The sequence below is a fragment of the Thermobia domestica genome, chromosome 5 (assembly GCF_964235325.1).
Source record: "Thermobia domestica chromosome 5, izTheDome1.hap1.1, whole genome shotgun sequence".
Lineage (NCBI taxonomy): Eukaryota > Metazoa > Arthropoda > Insecta > Zygentoma > Lepismatidae > Thermobia > Thermobia domestica.
The window spans coordinates 304,057,613-304,080,503 of NC_137458.1; the positions used below are offsets into that span (position 1 = coordinate 304,057,613).

Here is a 22,891-nt window from a genome sequence, read left to right on the forward strand (position 1 = left end):
ATAACAATGAGAGTTATAAAGATTATATATTTTAAAAAATGCACGAAGATGATAAATATAAAGTTGCATAAGCAAGTCATAAATGCATTGGATTTTTGCTTCGTATTTTAGATTATAAACATTTTACGATTTTATTGTTTAACATAAAAGAAATGTGGGTCATAAATGTTAACTTTCGAAAAGGCATATTTAATGCACGTAAAACAATCTTATGAAACCAGTATGCAGGGTTAATGAACAGGTAACAGTGATGCCAACCTGAAATGTTATAAAATCCCATCTTAAGTGGCAGAAATTCCCATTTTGGTCCCGAATTTCCCATGATATACAAATTACGAGGATTACAAATGTCACCCACTTTCTTCAATACTATAGAGTCCGCCAGAAAAATGTATACACTGTTAAAAAAAAAAAAAAAAAAAAAAAACTATATATCATATTTCTTACTTACATTTAATTATTGTTCAAACCATGTGTTACAAACCTTCAAGTAAACATAAATTTACATTGGATGTTCAAAATGTTCATAACGTTTCAAATTTTTCCAACACGAGAGCCGACGAAGCAGGATTTCTTGCTGTAGGCGTTCTTCCCTATCTTCCTTTGTGAATATCGCAAATTGTTCCATGCGCTCAAACTTGTCAACAATGCGTTTGATTGTCTTGTGCCGTTTTCTTATCGCACTAAACCGTACTGACAGTACCGACATCTGTTGAGTGAAAAACTGTACTACAACATAATTTTAACTGAAAACGATTGACAATGCAGACATCTGTTGGGCGAAATGCCATACTACAACATACTTAAATTTCAGAACAATTATTATCAATGCCAGTGTCCTGATACAGGATGACAAATAAATCAGGCACATAGCCAATGGGAGGTCCAGGGGTCCTGACCCCCCTCCTTCGAAACCAGAAATAAAAAAATAAGGAACGATGAAACAAAAAGAAACGAGAAAAAGAAGAATCAGTGTTAAAAATTAAAAAAAACAACAGCAAGCTTTTTGTTATTCTTTCTTATGAGGAGATTTGTATTACTTGCAATACATAGTGGCGAATGAGCGGGATATACTGAAAAAGTCAGGGAATTTGAAATTTCTAGAAAAGTTATGGAGTTCTTAGAATTTCTGCTAATTTACTAAACGCAATGTTAACTTGAGAGCCGCACCACAAGCGCATTAATACATGTCGGCGCGCGAACCTTTTCACAGGGAAGCCTTTGTATATATGTGTGTGTTTTGGTTTGGCTCTCAACCGCCAGGGTTTCAACTGGCGCTGTTCTGAGTCTCAGCTTATATGCGCGGAGCGATGATTTCTCGTCCTTTTCCTGCCGCTTACGAAAAATATGTTTCTTGGTCTATTTGTTTTAATAATTCATGAAGACACGGCAATAGTAATAAATGTATTGGAAATTCGCACGTCATGTATTTGCAATCCTCACAATTAAAACCCGAGAGCATGAAAACTATTTTGCTTATTCATTTCAATTGACTAAGGTAAGAAAGGATAAGAAATGAAGTTATTCTCATATATCTACCTGGAAAAGGTCAATCATAAACAGAAACATACGAGCAGCCACCCTCCCACACAATAAATTAAAAATACGATTTTTTTTTCTAAAAGCACAGCAACTCTACATTGGCACTGAGTAAACCACAGCGAACCGGCAACAATCATATTAACAATTTCTTCAATAGTTTTGTCTGCATATTTTTCTCTTAGTCGAGCGTACAAATTGTTGACAATTTACTTTGCTTGACTTTAAAGAGGTTTCCCTTCCTCGTGTTTGTGATAATACTGAGAAGATGATAATTCGGATTCATTCATATTTTCAACTTCGCGAATGGGTGTACCCACTCTAACGCACGCGCGAAGACGATATTTGGCAGAGCAGTGTTACTCTCTGCACAAAAATTGCAGAAGTTACATGTGAGTTCCGTTATTTCTTTTGTTTCATTTATCAGCAGGCAATGAAGTTTCTTACGGGGTAGTTACTCTATTTAATTTATATATCATATAAAAATATTAAGCCATTTCCTATCCATTGTGGACGGTTTCTAACATTGACCAATTAAGTAATTTTACTGGTCCTCTGCTTTTGTTATAAGATTTTTCAAGTTTATAATCTTGCAACACTTGCAAGAGACTCGCATCTTAGCTGCCGGCTTTTCACTCCTTTCTTTCCTTCTCTCTTTCCGATTCTGAGTCGTGACGTCATTTTCATAACCCTTTACTAATAAATGTAGTATCATTTATTTTAAGTATTGTTTTTGTATTGACATATTTATATACTTGAACTCAATTAGCTCTTTGAATCGATCTCCTAAGTAATGTTTTACTTGTGTAACGGGAGGAACTATGTAATGTGCGCGGAGTCGCCTGAATTGAAGCTGCGTATCTCGGCTATCAGGATAAGGTCGCGGCAAGTATAGTCAGGGAAATTTTGAAGCTTTCGAAAGCATAGTGCCGTTCTGTATCAGTGTGGACGTTTTAAATCATTTTTTTTTTTTTTTTTTGTCATTGCTTCCCTCATTTGTCATTATTTCTCCAGTATCGAACATGTTATTTCAGGAACAGTTTTCTACTGCTCCCTTAACCTGTCATTTGGAACAGACAGTAGTTGACGGAATAATAAAAACAGAAAGTTATGTAGAAAGAAAGTTTTGTTCACATTTGATTCAACAGAGAAAAGAACGCAGATATTGTAAAATATTTTACAAGACATTATTGGATATGTACTTTTTTGTAATAAGGGATATGTACTTTATATAATAGTCGAGGTCATAATGAAAGGAAAATTGTTATATTTGAATGAACAGAGGAAGGAACATTAATTATTTACGGCAAATATTGTAAAATCTTTTTCAATACTTTTTAAAAATTCTTTTACTCGAGATTTCTTCATAGTTTTTTTTATTAAAATACTTTCTACCATATTTTTATTTTATTGTCCTTACAAACAGTGTGTTTGATAGATTATATATGTTGTCAGTAAAGCCAGGAAAGTAGTTTAGATTGATCAAGATCCTGGGCCTTCAGTATTTCGTGTCTTGCTCTCATTCCCCCCCTCCTCCTACGAAATCCTGCCTAAACGAACCAACATATGTTCCAGTAAAATAGTTTAAAATGATCGAGCCCCTGATGTGATGACCACAGGATCCCTCCTTTCTGAAATTCTGGCTACGCGCCTGCAAAGAATGTATACATTTTCTGGCGGACTCTCTATATCAGTGAATTATCTGTAAATTTCGATCTTATGCGTTTATCGAATGTTAACAAAACCAACTGCATTATGTTGTAAAGGTTTAGTATTTGCATTATATTTTGAGTCATCATCTCCTAATGAGCGTAACGACTTTATTCTCTAAGAACTTTATTCTCTGGTCTTTATTCTCTGGTCATTTTGAGTGGAACGTTTTGCAAGTTGGTTCTTTTTGGATCAAAAGATGCAATATAGTTCAGTCAAAAATTATCATGTAGGCCTAATATCCAGGCCCATATCCACGATGGGTCTAGGGGGCATGCACTCCCCTAAATTTTTACTGCCCTCCCCCAAAAATTTTCACGGAAGCTTGCAAATGAACTACAATATGTTTGGATGCCCCCCCCCCCCATACATTTTTGGACTGGCTACGGGTCTGCTTATATCTGGTGAACTACATTGAGAAAAATTCCGTTCTCCGGACAACGGTATATTGTACAAATATACGGAATCCTCGTTTACTACAGAAATCAGTACGGAGAATACGTTATCCGTATGATACATAGGCACTGCCCTTAGATGTTACATCATGGCGTTGCAGGATATCTGATATCTAACAGTTTTCCTTATATTGCATACATATATGTACCGGGTGTTCAGAAAGTAACTATGCAGTGCCATGTTGTATAACGTCTTCAAGAACACGCACAACGTCTTCAAGAACATGCAGAAACGTGTGCAACTGTGTCTTCAATTGCAAGGGGATCACTTCCAGCATCTCTTATAACTTCCATGACATTAAAGTTTAGCCTCGAGTTAATTTCAGTTGTTTAAAGTGGTTTATCACTAGAACGGCGGCTGGGTCATTTTTGACCTATTTCAAACTTTACGTTTTAACAACTTTTCTATTTTCTTACGAATCGGATCGAACTTTTGTGACTTTTACTCATTCTCTTGAAGAAATATTTGTACTAAGTATCACTCTTATTCACATGTTTCCTTTTGAAATACCAAACAATTATACTAGAACGGCGGCGTGGGTCAATTTTGACCCACCTCTTTTATTAGTGATATTTTGTTGCATTGTAGCAACACTGCTGGCTAGCGTCTTTATTTTGCGACCGTCCTTTCTCATAATACTCTCCCATTCCGCCTCGTGTTCAAGACCAGCTTCTCAGCAATTTTGTCAGTTTAGTTGGAGTTAGTAATACTTTAGAAAGTTTGTTGATTAGGAGAATCTCATTATTTTCGGATTGATGTGCTATTTCAAACACTCATTATGAGCAAGAATCTGATGACACTGGATGAAATACTTGCAAATTTCAATGACATAAGTGAGGCCGAGTCTGACGCTGAATGCCTTGATATTTCTTCAGATGAAGAGTACCTGCCGAATAACAACGAATATGATGATTCGGATGAAATATTGAAAGAGGAAGAAATAAACACAGAAAACCATACTTCTGCAAAAGCGTCGTAAAATTGGTAAGACTATTATTATTATTATTATTATTATTATTATTATTATTATTATTATTATTATTATTATTATTATTATTATTATTATTATTATTATTATCATTATTATTATTATAACACAAATTATATGTCTTACATCGTAACAAAATATTCATAATATTTTCAATCATTTTAACAAAAAATTTGCAAACAATTTCCATGGTAATGTGAAAATATATAACTAGTGTTTTTTTGTTGGTATCACTATGTTGAAATGTTTCATGGGAACACGTTTATAGCACAAATAAATAGTAATAAATTGCCCACAGCCATATTCGATCCACTATTGGTTGAGGCCTCTTCCCGGAGGGAGGACTTGGTCTACTGCTCCCACGCTGACCAGACGGATTGGGACAAGGTTCCTATATACCAGACGGGTTGGGAGAAGAAAGCCGAAGCTCTCACTGTGATCGTCCTATATGACCGCCCCGCTGGTTTAGTGGTGAACGTGGCTGAGTACAGATTGAGGGATCCCCAGTTCAATTTCCGGCGCTGACAAGAATTCTTTGACTACTAGCCTGTGGAGTAATCAGAAATTTCAAAGCTACCGAAACCAAAAATTTTAGAGGTCTAAATGGGAGACAACGAACTTTCTCTTATGTTTGGATAAATTATATTTCAACCAAAGAAGTAGAATCTGTAAAGGAGTTTTTCGAAAGAAGAGGTAGTTTACCAACTTTTCATGTCAGAACTTTCATGATTAGAACCTAGCAAATCTTATTTATAAAACAATCACTCTATGCTGACTTTTTCTGGTTTGAACTACTGCAAGTTTACGACTGTGTATGCTATTTTAGGTTATGTCAGGTTAAGTTTCCACAAATTCTAAATAGGGAGAGCAAAGTTATAGAAATGCATAGGTGCGTATTACAACCATATTAGTAAAATATTTTTTTGTGTAATACATTACGTTTTTATTTGTGAACAATGTTTTTGTATGACACTTCGCCTTGTAGAGGGGTGACTGAACTTTGTTCTGTGTAAGACTGCAAGTTTAGATGTGTGTAGATTAGGTTAGTTTAGTTCAGTTAGGTCATGCGCTTGAACAAACTATCTAAGAATAATAACTATCTAGGAATTAGAATGATATATAACATTACTATATAATAAACTGACATTGTATATAATACATTTAATCATATCGTTCTAATAATATTGTATTCATAAAAAATAGCATGTTTCTTAAATTTGTATTATTGGCAAAAAACACATTGATCAATAAATAATAAGCTAGAGCTCAAAGAAGTTTTTTGTTTTATTGAATGAAAGTTACGTTTTATTATGCAATAAATTTTAGTGGCTTAGAATACAAATATTTAATAAAAATGCAATGGGTCATTTTTGACCCACTCCCGCCGTTCTAGAGAGTATTAAAAACCCCGACGTTCTAGTGTTATAGAAAATATAATACGGCAAGTTATGCACTGCATAGTTACTTTCTGAACACCCTGTATGTTACCTTCGTCAGCTGTATGTTATATACCTCCATTTGTATATGAGATCCTGACCGCATATATTGTTTCATACCGAAAATACGTATAGATGGAACACTTATCTATCTATCTATCTGTCTATATATATATATATATATATATATATATATATATATATATATATATATATATATATATATATATATATATATATATATATATATATATATATATATAGAGGAGGAGGTGCAAATATTGGCTATGGTGTAAATACTGTCAATCCAAATTAAAGAAGTGTTAAGTGACGCACTCTTGTGAGAATGCGACAAGTTATTGGTACGAGGTTACTCAGGTAGAGGATGCAGTTGTGAGTGAAACAGCCTCATACAGAGTGGATAGTGCATTTTTGTTGTTTCTTGAGGGAACAAAAACTTTCGCAGGTATATTTGTTTCATATTTTTACTTGGAAATGAATGCATGGGACGTCCTTTTCTGAGTGTGTCTGTTGAGTTCAAATATTAGAATTGTTGGTACTGTGTATGTTAGGTGCAGATAACACCAACTATGGTAAATGGAATATAAAATTGAGATGTGGCGTGGTGGTGTAAATATGGGCTACCTTGCCTGGTGCAAATATTGGCTACCAGCCCATATTTGCACCATGTTGAGCCAAGCTTCTAATTAGTCTTTACGATTTATTTTACAGCATGCCAAGGAGCAAGCAGAGATATATGCCACAGAATAAACGGAAACAATGGAATAAAGAAGACATGACGAAAGCAATTGCTGCTGTCAGAGAAAAGAAAATGGGGACACTAAAAGCTGCACAAGTGTTTAACTATCCTCGCACAACTTTACAATCTCTTAGCAAGACAAATCTCTCTCTCCTGAAGTAGCAGCGTCGAAACCACACGGAAGACGGACTGTCTTAGGGGCGCAGCTTGAAAAGATGTTGGTGGAATATTTGCTGTTTATGGAGTCACATTTCTTTGGTTTCACGGTGACAGATTTGAGATGTCTTGCGTATCAATTAGCAGTAGTGAATGGTTTGCCTCACCCTTTCACATCAGAAGAAGCCGGTAGAGCATGGACAGATTTATTTTTAAATCATTGCCGCCCCATTGTACGCAAAAGTTACAACCGTTGGACAAACTTTTATGGGTCCTCTCGAGCATCATTACAGCAATGAAATCAGATCTGCTCTTCTTCATTCCAGTGGTCCTTTTAGTCCTTATGACATCATGGAGCCTTTCGGAAAAGCTTTTTTGAAAGTGCAGAGAGCAGACGTAGCAGTAAATGGTTTTCGTGTTACAGGAATAATGCCGTTTGACAGGAGCATCTTCACTGACGAAGATTTCGTTGTTGTGGAGACTGATGCAGGGACAACAAGCAGCGTGCCATCAACAGAAAATCAGTCCTCTTCACCAAGCAGTACTTCAGATTTACAGTCTCATGCAGGTCCATCACAGCTGGTCCGTCAATTTCAAATTGCACCTCCTTCCACCATCAAGAAGAAGACAAGCCAAAGAGGTCGCGCTCATAACTGGATCACCCTATAGGCTGCCCCTGTATGAATCGACGATAGCAACTGCAAAACATGCAAAAAAGGCCAGAAAATAGAAATGGCAGGCTCTGCAACGAAGCAATCAACCCCTGCTAGAAGACTGGACTATGGGGAATCATCCACAAAGTCTGTAGCAACTTTGTTCGACGACAGTGACAGTGACGTGGGGTTAGATCTACTTGTTGGCGTGCAGAAACCTACAGATGAAGATGTGCCCTGCATTTTCTGTCGCGGCAACTTTTCAGCGGATACACACGGGGAACTCTAGATTCAGTGCATAAAGTGTCACATGTGGGCACATAATGAATGCGCAGGTGCTGAACACGACGAGTGTGTGTGTGACTATTGTCTCTAAGTGTATATATTTACATTTGGTAGTATTGTGATCTTTTGTACCACTTTTTTTCATATTAGTATGTTTTTGTACTGGTAGCCCATATTTGCACCACCATTTCTTGAACCGTAATTTCGTAGAGTGTCAGAAAAATATAAATATACAATACTAGTGATTTGTTATTTTCAATTTTCTTAATATCTTGTGTAGGAAATGTCGCATAGTCTTTATTGCAGTAATTAAATTTGCTCGACTTCCATGTATCTACGAGTTATTTGCAGTCAAAAAGTGGTAGCCCATATTTGCACCTTTTCCTATATATATATATATATATATATATATATATATATATATATATTATAAAACATGTGTTTTCAGTTATAAGTTTGCTGTATGTTAAGTCCAAAAACTACAGGATTTACAAATGTAACATACGATTTTACGTACGCCACATACATTTTTTTTCCCTCAGTGTACATATAGTGTAGCCAAACCCAAACTATCACTTAACTCAAAACGATGTTCTTATTCCGTAAAAATACGATTTATGGGCAATTCAAACATTTTGTGGCCTTTGATCCACAAACTAATTGTTGGTCAAGATCGCAATCTTTTGATGCATTTTTTAAAATTTTTGCTAAAATTCTTTTTCATTTCTTATTTTACGTTTTTTTTTTTTAGTTATTTTCAAAATCACAAGTACTGCACTAACATCCATGTATCTTTCGCCAACAAAATTTGACCATTAACACGGATTTCAAGATTATTTAGGGAACATTTCTCTACTTGCCGTCCATAGAGAATTTGGTTGCTATCAATGAAGTATACGTGTGAAAAATTCCATATATGATGCTAATTGAGACGAAAATTCTCTTTATCCCTTTTCAAAAAACACATGTCAAAAAATCCCCAAAAGCCCATTTTCCCATGAGCTGGCTTCACTGACGGGTAATTCTAATTAAGGTTTCCACTGTTATATTTTTGTTGGTTAAGTACGATTTACGTACATATGAAACACTAACGTAAGTTTAAATGTACCCAGAAAAGAAGATAAATTTTATGGAAATAATAGTAAATTTGGGGGAAGTATGGTAAATTTTCTGGAATTAATAGTAAATTTGGGGAAAGAATAGTAAATTTGGGGGAAGTATGGTAAATTTTCTGGGATTAATAGTAAATTCGGGGATTAATAGTAAATTTTCTGGGATTAATAGTAAATTTGGTGGAAGAATAGTAAATTTGGGGAAGTATGATAAATTTATGGAAAGAATAGTAAATTTGGGTGAAGTATGGTAAATTTTCTGGGATTAATAGTAAATTTTCTGGGATTAATAGTAAATTTGGTGGAGGAATAGTAAATTTGGGGGAAGTATGATAAATTTATGGAAAGAATAGTAAATTTGGGGGAAGTATGGTAAATTTTCTGAGATTAACAGTGAATTTTGGGGAAAGAACGGTAAATTTGGGGAAAGAATGCTAATTTAGGAGGGGGAAGAATGCTAATTTTGGGATGTAGAATGGTAAATTTGGGGGAGAATAGTAAGTTTGGAGAAATAATAATACATTTGGGGCAGAATGGTACATCTGGGGGGAAATGGTAAATTGGGGATAAGAATTCTAATTTGGGGAAGAAGAAGTAAATTTGGGGGAAAATGGTAACTTTTTTAAGGGGAAAATGATAAATTTGGGGAGAATTGACCCCCAAATTAGGGTATGTGTCCAAACCCTTATGAAACACTGCGTACAGTATGTATCAAGTTCATAATTTTTAGTTTTCTGCCATCTCGTCATGTACCAAATGTGACCCCAATTTTTCAGTTTCAGAAGTTGGCAACCCTAAATGCATTCAATTCTACCACAATCAACATAATGTACTGATTTTCCCAATAACCTAATTCATTAAGACAATTGACTACAGTCTATCGTGATTCACTAGTTTGTGTAACACAGTAGGCTATTCCATTTCACTTACCTGACCATGCAGGTCCTGTATCCCCCAGAGGACTAGCAGCCCAAGGATCTTCCACCACGCCATTTGATTGTTGATACGGACTTCCAGTTGATAAAATCTGCTTCTACAAATGAAAAAAAAAATAAATAAACAAATAAAAGTGACCTTTAATTTATAAACGTCGAAACAAATATATACTATTATGTAATATAACATATAAATAAACGGTTTACATCATATAATCAAGAGTCAAAAGTTACGAGTACCGGTATATTTCTATTTTGTAATATGTATAATATGACCATTAAATCTGTTACTGTTAATTAAAGAACTCCTAGCTAAATCATTCTCAATACCCTAGTTAAGAATAAAAATAACTGGTTTTTCATAGCTAATGCCAATTTACTCTGTATTTTTGGCCATAATGAAACATCACCTATGCAACCAAGGGCGCCCCTGTTGTGGTTTCCAAGGAGGGGCAAGTATAAGCGACGTTTCAAATATAGTTTCAAATTTTGATGTAACTAATGTAAAAATTCTATTAGGTTTTCGATATTCCCAAGTAAAATTTCCTTTTAGGGGGAGGGGCGAGCGCCCCACCTTGCCCCCTGATGGTCGCCCTTGTAAGCAACTGCAACTATTGGCTATCAAACAAGTAGCTATGCATTAATCATAAATTTGACGCGAAGCGCTCGACATTTATTCATTATTCAACGAATTTTTTTTTAGTGTATTATAGAATAGTTTAGTGCACGACATACAAATATGTTGAATTTGGCATATCAGCGAAAAGTGTAATAGTTTTAAAAAATTGTGTCCGCAGAACAAAACGAGAAGGGATTCTCCCTATTTCTAATGCTGAAAATTCTAATTTCCATTATTTACAATGAAAATTAACACACAAAATGCTTTTTCAATGTTTACTCTATGGGCATCCCGTTTTTCGGTGATTATTCCTCAATGGTATGTCCGATCAGGACATGTGACCCCTTACGACACTCACAGTCATCGTGCGCTCTCGGATCACCGTGTCAAATTTAACTAAGAGTGGTTCAGACATCTTCGAGGAATATCCGGATAAGCGAACGCCTAAATCGAGTAAAAAGGAGTTTCGTTCCAACAAAAATTAGTTTTCTATGAATGTAAATGAAATGAAATTTTTGATTTTTACGTTCCACGGTTATGCTGGGTAGACTAAAGGAGACGGTGATGATGAGTAATGAATGAAATAGTGGAATGAATAAAGTGGGAGGAGACGGGAGAACCCCGAGGAAACCCACGGACACGTTGTTTGTCCACCACAAAGGTCACTTGGCGGGAGCAGGGTTTGAACCCACGACCGCAAGCACCAGAGATGCACGTTCTACTACTGAACTGAGCCACCGCGGCCCCTTTTTAGCAGTGTGTTTGGACAACCCTGTGAAGAAGTCGTGGCTGACCTTCCTCGGTATAAATCGTTGTTAACTTGAGGAACATGTTTCAAGATACGGAAGTTAGCATCATACGTTAGTGAGACTCTTATTACAACGCTAAAATCGACTCTGCATAGCACTCCCCCATATTTATGCATACCATAATTTGCTAGTCTAATACACGCGTAATTTTATACTTTAAAAATCAGTAAGAATTTATTAATAATTAGTTAAAATCGAGACAGACTTTACCAGTCAATCCCTCCAGCGGCAGCAATAATGCTCAGTACTATATAGAGTCATTATAAAAACTAATTATATTTTACTATTATACGTAATAGATATTATTATTATTATTATTATTATTATTATTATTATTATTATTATTATTATTATTATTATTATTATTATTATTATTATTATTATTATTATTATTATTATTATTAGTAATGATATTGTAAAGTGGAAATTTTTTACTTTTCCCTAATCTACAGAGGATAAAGATGAAAGTTACTATGTTTGTGACTACCTGCTCGATAAAATTTTCAACATAGATGAGGTTCGGTTCTGGAGTGTTTTTTATCATTTTACTTTGATGGTGCAACTTAGGGAAGGGAAAGAGAGGATATGGGTGTATATATATGAATGGTCAAAAATTACCGATATTAGTGTGTCATCCATAGTTTTCGTAACCGCTGAGATGAACATTGACACCTCCGATGCACTTCAATCCAAATTCAGTCTCCCAACTTGGGGAAGGAGGAGGGGGATATATATAAAAATGATCGAAAATGATCGATATTATTGTCAAATCTATAGTTTTCGGGGGATCGGAGATGAACAATGACACTTCCGATGCCGTTCAAGTCCAAATTTAGGCCGCAACTTGCGGGATGGGAGGGGAAGATATATAAAAATGATCGAAAATGACCTATATTAGTGTCGTATGCATAGTTTAAGGGCTCACTGAGATGAACAGTGACATTTCCGATGCCGTTTGAATGCAATTTCAGCCCTTTATGTCCCAAATGAAACGTATTCTTCCTGTGCGAAGAACACGTATTCTGCTAGTCGCTTATAAAAGAAGTGGTGATTAAAACTCGGTAAGCCCCTATTCCGTATGCCACTGGATTCTTTTATACCTAGCGGAAGATCAAAGAGATTTGTAATATGTTCTTTGCTATGAGATAAAAATTCGTCATGACTTATTATTGTTAGCACTTGAATAAAACTTCCAGGATATCACAGGATTCGTCCTTCGGAAAAATAATTGTTATTTTTTAGCCTTTCTCTTCTTCTCTTCCTTTTTTCACTTTAGGTTTTCGATGACAATCATTCAGAAGAAAGAAAGAAAATAAATTTTTAAAAAAGCACTGACGTTGAAGGTCACCAGCATCCTAGAGAAATACAGGAACAGCATCAAAAATAAAATAACAATAGAAGGAATAAACATAGCAATTCAGAAAGGAAACTACTAAAATAATAAGATCAGTGCTTTCAAATTACCATCTGTGGTGTTTCTATTTTTTTTTTTTCTTTATCAATACTTTCGGGGAAATAGCTCTTTTATTATACTACAATCAAATGGAAGATATTTCAAAGCGACCCATCCGAGAAGTCGATTTTACAACTCTTAATATTAGCTTCTAGCTATTATTTTTGAAAAGTACAGTATGTAAATATGAACAAAAAAAAAAAAAAAAAAAAACTTTTACAATAAACTTTAAAATTGGAGTAAAACCTCAAGGGGTATGAAAACATCCTCTAGAATGCGGGTTTTTAACCTGTGGTACGCAAGCCGGCGCTGGGTGGTACTATGAGGTGGATACCCCTGATCACTTATTGCAAGGCTGAAGAATTGTGTCATGTTAAGCCGTACCCAGTGGCGTACACAAAGGTTTTACATGGTTTGAAGTCACTTCTTCTATAAAATGATTGAAAAATAAAAAAAAAAATATCTATATTAACGGTGTCGAGCTTTTACAATTTTTCTACCAAGTGTCCCCACCAGAAATCGAACCCGGACCACTCGCAACAAAGACGAGAACGTCAGCGACTACGTTACTTGGGGACACATAATACTAATCATTAAAAGCAATATCTTCTCCTACGTAAGAACTAACGCTACAACAGTGTTATTGATACACAATGATGTGTTAGTCCATATTCATTTCTAACATGAAGGTATGGTAATTTAGAATGTAAGTTTCTCCTCACAGCTCTCCTCCCCTCGCTAACCCCTGAGAGATAACTAGATTATTCACGTCTAGTTTTTAGCTGAGCTTGTGAATAGTCTCAATGTTTTAAAATGTGATTCATACAACCAGAGGATACACGTAAAACGTACGTGACTCTCAAGTTCAATATCAAATTCCCATTCATTCATTGAACAATAATTCTTTGTATGTTAAGTAAGCACATTATTGTAATCTGACGTGCTTACAAAGTGCATCATTTTTTATGACAAAGTCACGTATGTTTTTTTTTTTTTTTTAACTTTTATGCTGTTCGGTACCATCGCATTCTATAAACTTTACACACATTTACGTAATAGATATGTATGCACATCTCGTGTTCGTTTTGCAACATATTTATTCGACAGCGCCAAAAGTATCACCTAAATCTTTCAGTTTTAACGTCCCACGATTATGACCTTTACGCTAAGGGAGACGTTGGTGGAATGAGAAAATGGGTGGAAACTGGAATACCCCCGAGAAAATCCACGGAGACGATGTTGTCCACCACAAACTTACTTGACCGGGGATGGAACCAGGGACCCCACGTGCCAGAGGTAAGCGCTCGATTACGTCTAATTGTTGTGCCATTTTGCCCAAAGGAACTTCATAGACCTGAGATATACAGGGTGTAGCAAAACTCCGGGACCATGGGCTAACTCCGTGATGAATAGTAGATACAAAAAAAAAAAAAAAAAAAAAAGATACAGAGAGGTAAGAAGTTAGAAGTAGGTCGTTTTAAATCTACAATGGTGACTTTTTTCAATTGCACCAGCCATTTGGGCTTCACACGTTCCCAGTTCAAGCAAGCTAAGGCAACGTTGTCAGTTCAAGCAGGCTAAGACAACGTTGCCAGTTCAAGTAGGCTAAGGCAACGTTGCCAGTTCAAGCAGGCTAAGACAACGTTGCCAGTTCAAACAGGGACACCTTGCGAATTAATTATATCAACAATACAGCATTGTTGAAAAACGAATTTGAGGTATTCTGGATTGCTTCACACAACAATCTGCACGTTCACAAGAGGCGCATCCACTGGGGTCCACCGGCTCTAGACACCCCCTAATATTTCCTAACTCAGCATACATTTGTACCTTTTCTTAATAAAACTCTACTTGTTTAACAGGGAAATGATTGATGTAGCATGAAAATTTGATCTTACGCTTCATCTGTCTTCGCTTCTCTTGTAAACACATTTTAGTTCTGTCACTGTTTTCTGAAAATATAGGTGGAAGTATTTTGCAAATCGTCTTTTCGGGTTCAGAACAAAACGCAGCTTGGACCCCTCCCACCAAAAATTTCTGGGTGCGCAGCTGTCTATGGTCCTGGACCAGGCCCGTATCCAGGGAGGTCTAGGGGCTGGCCCCCTAAATTTTCGCTGGTCCTCCCTGAAATTTTCACGGTAGGCTTGCAAATGAACTATAATATGGTGATGAACTATAATATAGTTAGATCGCCCCCCCTAACTTCGCCCCTCCCCTACAATTTTGGGCTGGCTACCGGTCTGTCCTGAAGTCTATTGCACCCGGTGATAGAACAGGGACACGTAATTGTTATTCGACAAAATTCGTAATTACCGATCTATTTAAAATTAGGTAAAAATTGCTTTATTTGATAAGTTTTGTGTCTGTGCCCGCACAACCATACATTGAAGCTCTCTCTCTTTCTCTCTCTTTCTTACGAGTTTATCAAACATCTTTTCGAAGTTAACAAGGTTAGAAACCTCGTGGATCTTTGAACTTTAAGAAACATGTTCTGTGTACACACATAAGTAGAATGCTGAATTGTATTGTGTTGAATAATACATTTTCAGTGAGCGTGGAAGAATGTTTGCATACGTCGAGCTGCTGCTTTTCATAAACCGTTGCGAATTAACAAATGTTTTCTTTTTCTTTTTTTAATTCTCCAAGTAAGAAATCACGAGTGTTGTTGGTTGACAAAGAGTTTATGACGGCCTTCTGTGCAAATTAATCCATTCTGACTGACACGCTTTCGACCACTTTTATTACTGTTTCTATCATGAATATAGGTTTTTAGGTCTTCTGTTTATATGCTGGGTACACAGTTAATGCTGGTAGAAATAGCATTGGTTGTTTCTTGAAGTCTTTTCCACAACAGTTGCTCTTGGACAGTTATTTTCCAGGTTACTCCAAATAGGGCCGCCCATGGGTCTGCAGACAAATGTTCATGGATTCCAAGTCAAAAGTAGCAAACAGTTGTCAGCGCTGATCCAAGCTCCGTTTTATTTATACAGGGTGTTTCAAAACACCACCAACAACGTTTGGGAGGTGATTCCTGACATGTCCAAAAGTATAGACCAACCTAGGTGCACAATTGCTTCCTTTTGGAGTTATAGGTTGCCGAAAACATGAAAAATTGAACTTTGAAGGTCCATAGCTCCAAAACTATGGGACCTACCGTAGTCGGATCAAGACTTCACTTAGGAACTAATATGTGCCCTATCCAAAAATACATGTTTCAGAATCCTAAGGTACTCAGGCAGCAATTTTTATAGAGGGAGTTTGGCTAAGGGCATATTACTTGAAGTACTCACCAACTACTGTACCTCTATAAAAATTGTTGTGGAAGTTGCATGGATATTTGGATAGGACACATACTAATTCCTAAGTGAAGTCTTGACCCGACTATGGTAGATCCCATAGTATTAGCTATGGTCCTTTTAAAGTTTATTTTTTCGTGTTTTCGGCAGTCTATAACTCCGAAAGGAAGCATTTGTGCACCCAGATTGGTCTATACTTTTTGTCTTATCTTGGGGTGAGGAATCACCTTCCAAACGTTGTCGGTGTTGTGTTGAAACACCCTGTATATACAAAAAAGCCAAGAGCTATTCAAAAGTCGTCAAATTTCTGTATTACCAATGAACTAAACTTTATTATTGTCATCGAAAGTAGGGATGCGCACGAGACAAGATTTGAGGTTGTCTCGTCTCGAAAATGTGCTGTAAAAGTGATGTCTCGACCCGAAAAACTTATATTTTTGTATTGAAAGAGCTGTGTCTTGACTCGAATTTCCCCAGGAAAATTCTGTCTCCACTCGACTCGTGCCCATCCTTAATCAAAGGGTGTTCAGAAACACGCTAAATCCATATTTAAAGAAAAGTGAAATGAAAAGAGATATTTCAGTTTAACGGACCACGATTATGCCTCTTAGACTAACGGAGACGATGGTTCGGACAAGTTAATAATGATGACAAATTTGGTAGAATAAAAATGTGGGAGGAAACGGGAGAAAACCCACGGACACGATGCGAATCACAAACTTACTTGGCCGCGAATCGAACACAAGACCCCACGATCCTGTCCTGAAGTAAGTGCTCTACCATGGATTCACTGTGCCCCTTCCCCTTCATATCTAAAAAAAAAAAATCTGATTTTATATACTGTATTTCAATCTCTAGAAAAGATATGATCATTTTGTCACTACCAGATATTTCAAATTTGAGAAGTTTACAATTGAATAAAAAAAATAAAAGAGTTTTTAAGCCCCCCCCCTCTCCAAAGACCCAAGACTGCCAACATTTGTCGAATTGGATTCCCTTTCTTATGGGCATCCAAGAATTGATTTCGGTAAAGTACCTTGCATGAGGACATTTCCTAGACCGTTTCTTGTCTTTTAGAATCCAGTAAAAGATTGCTTTTCTCCACCCCATTAACCATGGTTTCTTCTAGCAATATTTATTGCCACTTTAATAACTTCACTAGGATCACACAACGGGATTTACAAGATTGTAATGTTAGTATGCACGTTGGGGGCACGGTGGCTTGCATGGGGTCCCTGGTTCGATCCCCGACCAAGTGAGTTTGTGGTGGACAACATTGTGTCCGTGAATTTTCTCGAGGTACTATCGTTTCCTCCCACATTAACATTCCATCAATTATTCCATCATCATTCTCTTGTGTTAATCATCCCTCTCCCTTAGCCGAAAGGACATAATCGTGGGAGGTTAAACTGAAAGATTTCATTTCATTCGTACGTCCGTCCGTTACTCCATAAGCTGCGATTATCTCGGCTGTTTTTTTACCGGAATCATCCGTTAAATATTCACGGGTATAAGGATAACATTAACGGTGGTTATCCATATGGCATGATCCTTTTGCAAGAGTAAAATTTCTAGGACTTCTGATTTAAAATACAATATAAAGATGCGTGATATGATATACGAAAATCAAGGGGACTTAAAAGCAACTGCAAGTGTCGGGAAAATAGTTACTATTAAATTTCCCTCAAATGTAGATATCCCCTTTTGAGGAGATTAGGCAGAACAGAAATTCCTGTTCTGTCTAAATATAAGATCAAACATTTGCTACTAAGTACTGGAAGGTCATTAGGCAAAACAGGAAGGTCATATACGAGTAGTACTTCGAAGAAATTTAGCGTTTTATCTTGTTTTTTGTAATTATTGGAACCACTTAGTAAATAATTTAATGCAAATTCCGAAACATTCTGTACATAATGTATAATCATAATCATCATAGGTAACCTACCATTATTGGCAGGTCACTTGCCGCAGCTGAGAAGCTTCCATGCTCCACGGTCCTCCGCTAATCTCTTCGTCTTCGCGTATGATCTTTCTGTTTTAATATCATCTATTAATTGTAATCTCCTTCGCCCCTCCCTTTCTTTCCTGCCACCATACCCTCTAAAACGTCCCTCATGATACAGTTTCTTCTCAGTATATGTCCCAACCAGTTTCTCTTCCTCTTCTTAATAATATCTAAAATTGTTCTTCTTTCTTCCATCATTTCTAACACCCTCTCTTTTGTTTCTTCGCCCGATCCAGCTCATTTTCTCCATTCTTCTCTACACCCACATTTCGGAACTTCCAGTCATTTTTCATCATTCTTGCGTAATGTCCATGTTTCTGTCCCATACAGTACAAAACTCCACACGAAGCACTTTATGAGTTTTTTTTCAACTCTTTATTCAAGGTTCTACAAAATAGTATTTTCTTCTTCCTAAAGGCTTCTTTTGCTATTCCTATCCTTGCTTTTATTTCACATTCACATATCATATCATTACTAATAATATTACACAGGTATCGAAAAACTAGTCACCTGTCTTATTCCCACTCCTATTTCTATATTTGACACTGAACCGCTTCGTTCCAATCACCATAGCTTTTGCCTTTTTAACATTTAATTTTATCCCATACTTTTCACAGCCCTTCTGCAAGTTTTCTAACATTTGATTTTCTCTTCAAATTCTGAAGAAGCGCCATATCATCTGCAAACCGTATACACCTAATCATTCTACCTCCTACTGAAAGACCGTCTTCATTTTTGTAAGCTCTTTTCCACTATGTCTTCTAGAAGGGGCGGATCCAGGACGGATTTCTGGGGGGGGGGAAGTGTGTTTGGTAATACTGGTACTTAGAGCTACTTTTAAGAGCTCCAAACTCTGGGATGAGTTTTATTTATACAGGGTGGTAGGTAACTCCACCGACAAACTTTGGGAGGTGATTCCTTATATGAAATGAAAGAAAAAAGTTCTAATAAACATAGGTCGAAAAACGTCTCCTTTCAGAGTTATGAACGGCCAAAAATTCGAAAAATCATGTTTCGAAACGCTCTGCCTTAGAAACTATAGGACCTATCCCAAGCGGTTTAAGGAATTACACAGGAAATAGTATGCGATCTATCTAAATATCCATGTTTTACCATCCTCCGTTATCAGCGAAATGAACGCGCCATTAGTAGAGGAAAGTGGCCAAAGTCGGACCCCCATTTTGTTTTTTGCATCTAAAATTATTATTGTTTATTATTTGTAGTTGATATTTTTTTTTTTTACAAGCGTTCTTTGATATGTTTCCTAAACGTGTGTGTGTTCGAATATAAGTTACAGCTAATCAAATTTTATTAATAAAGCTTTTCGTAAAATGTGACGAAAATGCAGTGTGGAGAAAATGTTGCCAAATTCGGACCCCTTCTTCTGACTCAGCTTAACAAGATAGAAATATGCAGTTTAAGCATAATAAAGTACAAAATAAAGTTAAAATAAAGTTTAATACAATATAGAAGAATAGAATAGTAATGTATTGAAACACATTAATTCAATGTTCAATAGTTAATATGCAAAATATTATGCAAAATAGAGTGTAAATTGAAAAATACATAGATGGTATGAAAATAGTCCAACACTTTTTTGTTTCTTAACGACAGAAATCACAAATATAGATCTCTCGCTCATTGTCTGTACACTCTGCATGTGCCCACAAACCACACGTTACACACTGTATCCATAATTCCTCTCTACAGTCCATGGAAAATTTGTCACCACAGAACAAGCACTCAGCATCGTCGTTAGTTGGGTTACCTCCGTGCAGCATGTCGATATCGGAATCTCCAGTATCAAATAATACAAAGTCTTCGCTTTCTGAACTTTCATATTCTTGCTCATCCTTGTCAATCTTCTTTCCATTGCTTTGTCTCTTTCTTTGTCCTTTTCGTACTCCAGAGATTCCATCTTCTTTGTTTTTAATCCCTTTTCCTTTATCTTCTTTACGTTTCTTCTCCTTTGACTTCCGCACAGACTGCATTAAGTCATTTATGTATGGTGAAGAAGTTATTACATTGGATGAAGTTGCCTTTCTACCTCGTGTTGAAGTCTTCTTCTTCATGATGGGAACTGGGCTAATGTCCATTGGACCCACTGCAGAACACACAGAGGCAGTCGAAGGACCAGGCTGATCGAGCATGGATGGCGATGGAGAACAGTAAACTACGTTGTGGCGAGGATTGGTGTTTTCTGGTGAAGAGTCCATTGTACCCACTTCAGAACGCACAGAGGCAGTCGAAGGACCAGGCTGATCGAGCATGGATGGCGATGGAGAACAGCAAACTATGTTCTGGTGAGGATTCGTGTTTTCTGGAGGAGAAACCACTTCCGCAACAGACACGGTAGGTATCATGTTTGAGCCCTCCCTGCACTGAGCCGCTTGTGACGCACTGATAAATTCTGAGGCTTGATAAATGTTCCTGTTAAAGGGATACAAGCCTGTGCAGCGAAACCCGTTCATTGCGATCTCTGCAGTTTGACATTTAACGTATGCTTTACCGAACAGCTCCATGACATCGAATGCAGTAAGAGGTCTCTGGTTTTCCCTAAGCCAAATACGCACTTCTTCGCTATAGTGAATTTTGAGTGGAGCCATGAAGGTGCGGTCTAGGGGTTGCATTTTGTGTGTTGAATGAGGTGGTAGCGAAATGATTGTGACGTGGTTAGCCCTTGCGAGATCGATGACGTCGACGTTGCGAGTATGGCTTGAATGCCCATCTAGTATGAGTAGGGATGCATTCGAGTCGAGTCGAGTCGAGATTTAAGCCTGTCTCGACTCGTCTCGAGAAAATGTTGTCTCGACTCGTGTCTCGACTCGAAAATATGTTTCTGTCTCGACTCGTGTCTCGACTCGTCAGTCTCTGTCTCGACTCGACTCGAATTCGAGTCGAGACGTCTCGAAATTCGAGTCGAGACAAAATGTACGAGTTAAAATATACGCACCATCAGCCAGACCATCATGACTACCTACCTAATTGTCAGTATGTCGACTTTTGGCATGGATAAAAACGGCGACACGTCTTGGCATATACGCAATGATCCTTGATAGGTCGCTGGAGAGAGCTGGCACCACATGTGCTCACTCAGGTCACCTAATTCCCGTAAATTCCGGGAAGGGGGGCGATGTGTTCTGACGTCATGTTCAATCACTTCCCACAAGGGACATCACTCAAATGTCCGGCTCCAATTTCAATGAAACTTTTTTTGCTGATAGAAGGCATGTATGCATCATTACTTGTGATGACAACTTTTTGCCATGGTGCATGTTTTCTATTTTTTTTAAAAAATAACTTTTAAGAGTTGTGATGTGGTTATTAGAGATTACTACAGAAGTCCCTTCCTACCCTTTGTAAACGGAGCGTTAATGAAGAAAAATGAAGAAAAACCATGTGGATACATATAAGTCTTGGGGGGAAGTCGTATGGTAGATATGACCTTGATGGCAGTCATCTTGAAATCCGCCATTTTGAATTAAGGTCAAGTTTTCAAAATGGGAATAGGGTAATATGATACATAATTTCGGGCTAGAATTTAATTAGAAAAATAATGGTGAGGTTAATTTTAAGATACACCCATTTGGGGGAAAGTTACAGGCATATTAATTGTTTTTACTTACTGTGTGCGTAAGTCCCTTCTTACTTTCGTCTCAAGACCTGTAAATCGATCGCAACGGCAGAGCCCGGTTTCGGACTAGTGTTTAGAAATCTTTAAACTCACTTGAGACAATATTTGTGGATTATTGTATTGTATTTTGCCTTTAATTAAATTTGAACCCACTTCATGATCTTGTGTAAAGTATCTCTAAAAGAGAATTTCTGTTTTTATGGAGAACGTAAGCATGGCAATTATAAAAGGTGAGTAAGGTGCGTATGTATTTATAAGAAAGTTTATTTTACGAGTCTTTTGTGGTTCCGCCAACCTATTCTTTAGTTGATTTTTTTTTTCAAAATACTCATATCTCATAAATAAAAGAGCTATTATAAAATCTCTTACCACTATTCTTTAATACTTATAAAATTTTATTTATTGTAAAAGCACTGGCGAGATATATCTTATCGCCTACTAAAATTATGGTGGAGCTCCTTCGTGGCTAACGGTTAGCATACTTGCCTTTGGCGTGGGAAACCTGGGCTTGATTCCCGGTGGGAGTTCATGTGGTTCGGATTCCACGTTAATCAGTAGGTCCACGTCTCACATAGCCTCGCTGCTGAACGGGACGTTAAACTCAGAATCAATTCAACTCAAAATTATGGTTTTGACTTTATTATGATGTCATTAGTTTAAACGCCTAACTGCCCAGTAATTATAAACATTGACTACATTATAAAATTGTAATTTGTGACGACTAAAATATCAGAAATTAAAGATTATTCTTTGGGTTTTGGAACATTTTGAAAAACGTGAAAAACTGGTACTGCACCGATACAACACACCTTTTGGATTTGTCATAACATGTCTTACATAGCTTTGGTTCGATTCTCAACACGGACTGCAACTACCCGTTAAATTGTGCATCCGAAAGGCACTCTTTGTTAAACCTCGCTTATCACCGCTTATCTTAATAATATATATAACTTCACCGCGAAGCAAATGTTGCATTTTTCTCTTTCATCCTAACACAAAACAAAACTAACCACAGCTGTGACACGAAGGAGCTATTACGAAAAGA

The 22,891-nt window shown here is 36.8% G+C and overlaps 1 protein-coding gene across 3 annotated transcripts in view; it reads right to left on the reverse strand.

The window, feature by feature from the left end:
• LOC145686759 (sodium-dependent phosphate transport protein 2B-like) overlaps positions 1-22,891 on the reverse strand; it is a 104,515-nt gene that overhangs the window by 49,635 nt on the left and 31,989 nt on the right. For all 3 annotated transcript variants that reach the window (XM_081760399.1, XM_081760397.1, XM_081760398.1), the window contains exon 2: positions 10,026-10,128. In XM_081760399.1, coding sequence (XP_081616525.1) covers positions 10,026-10,128 — 103 coding nt within the window. The remainder of the gene's footprint in view (positions 1-10,025; positions 10,129-22,891) is intronic.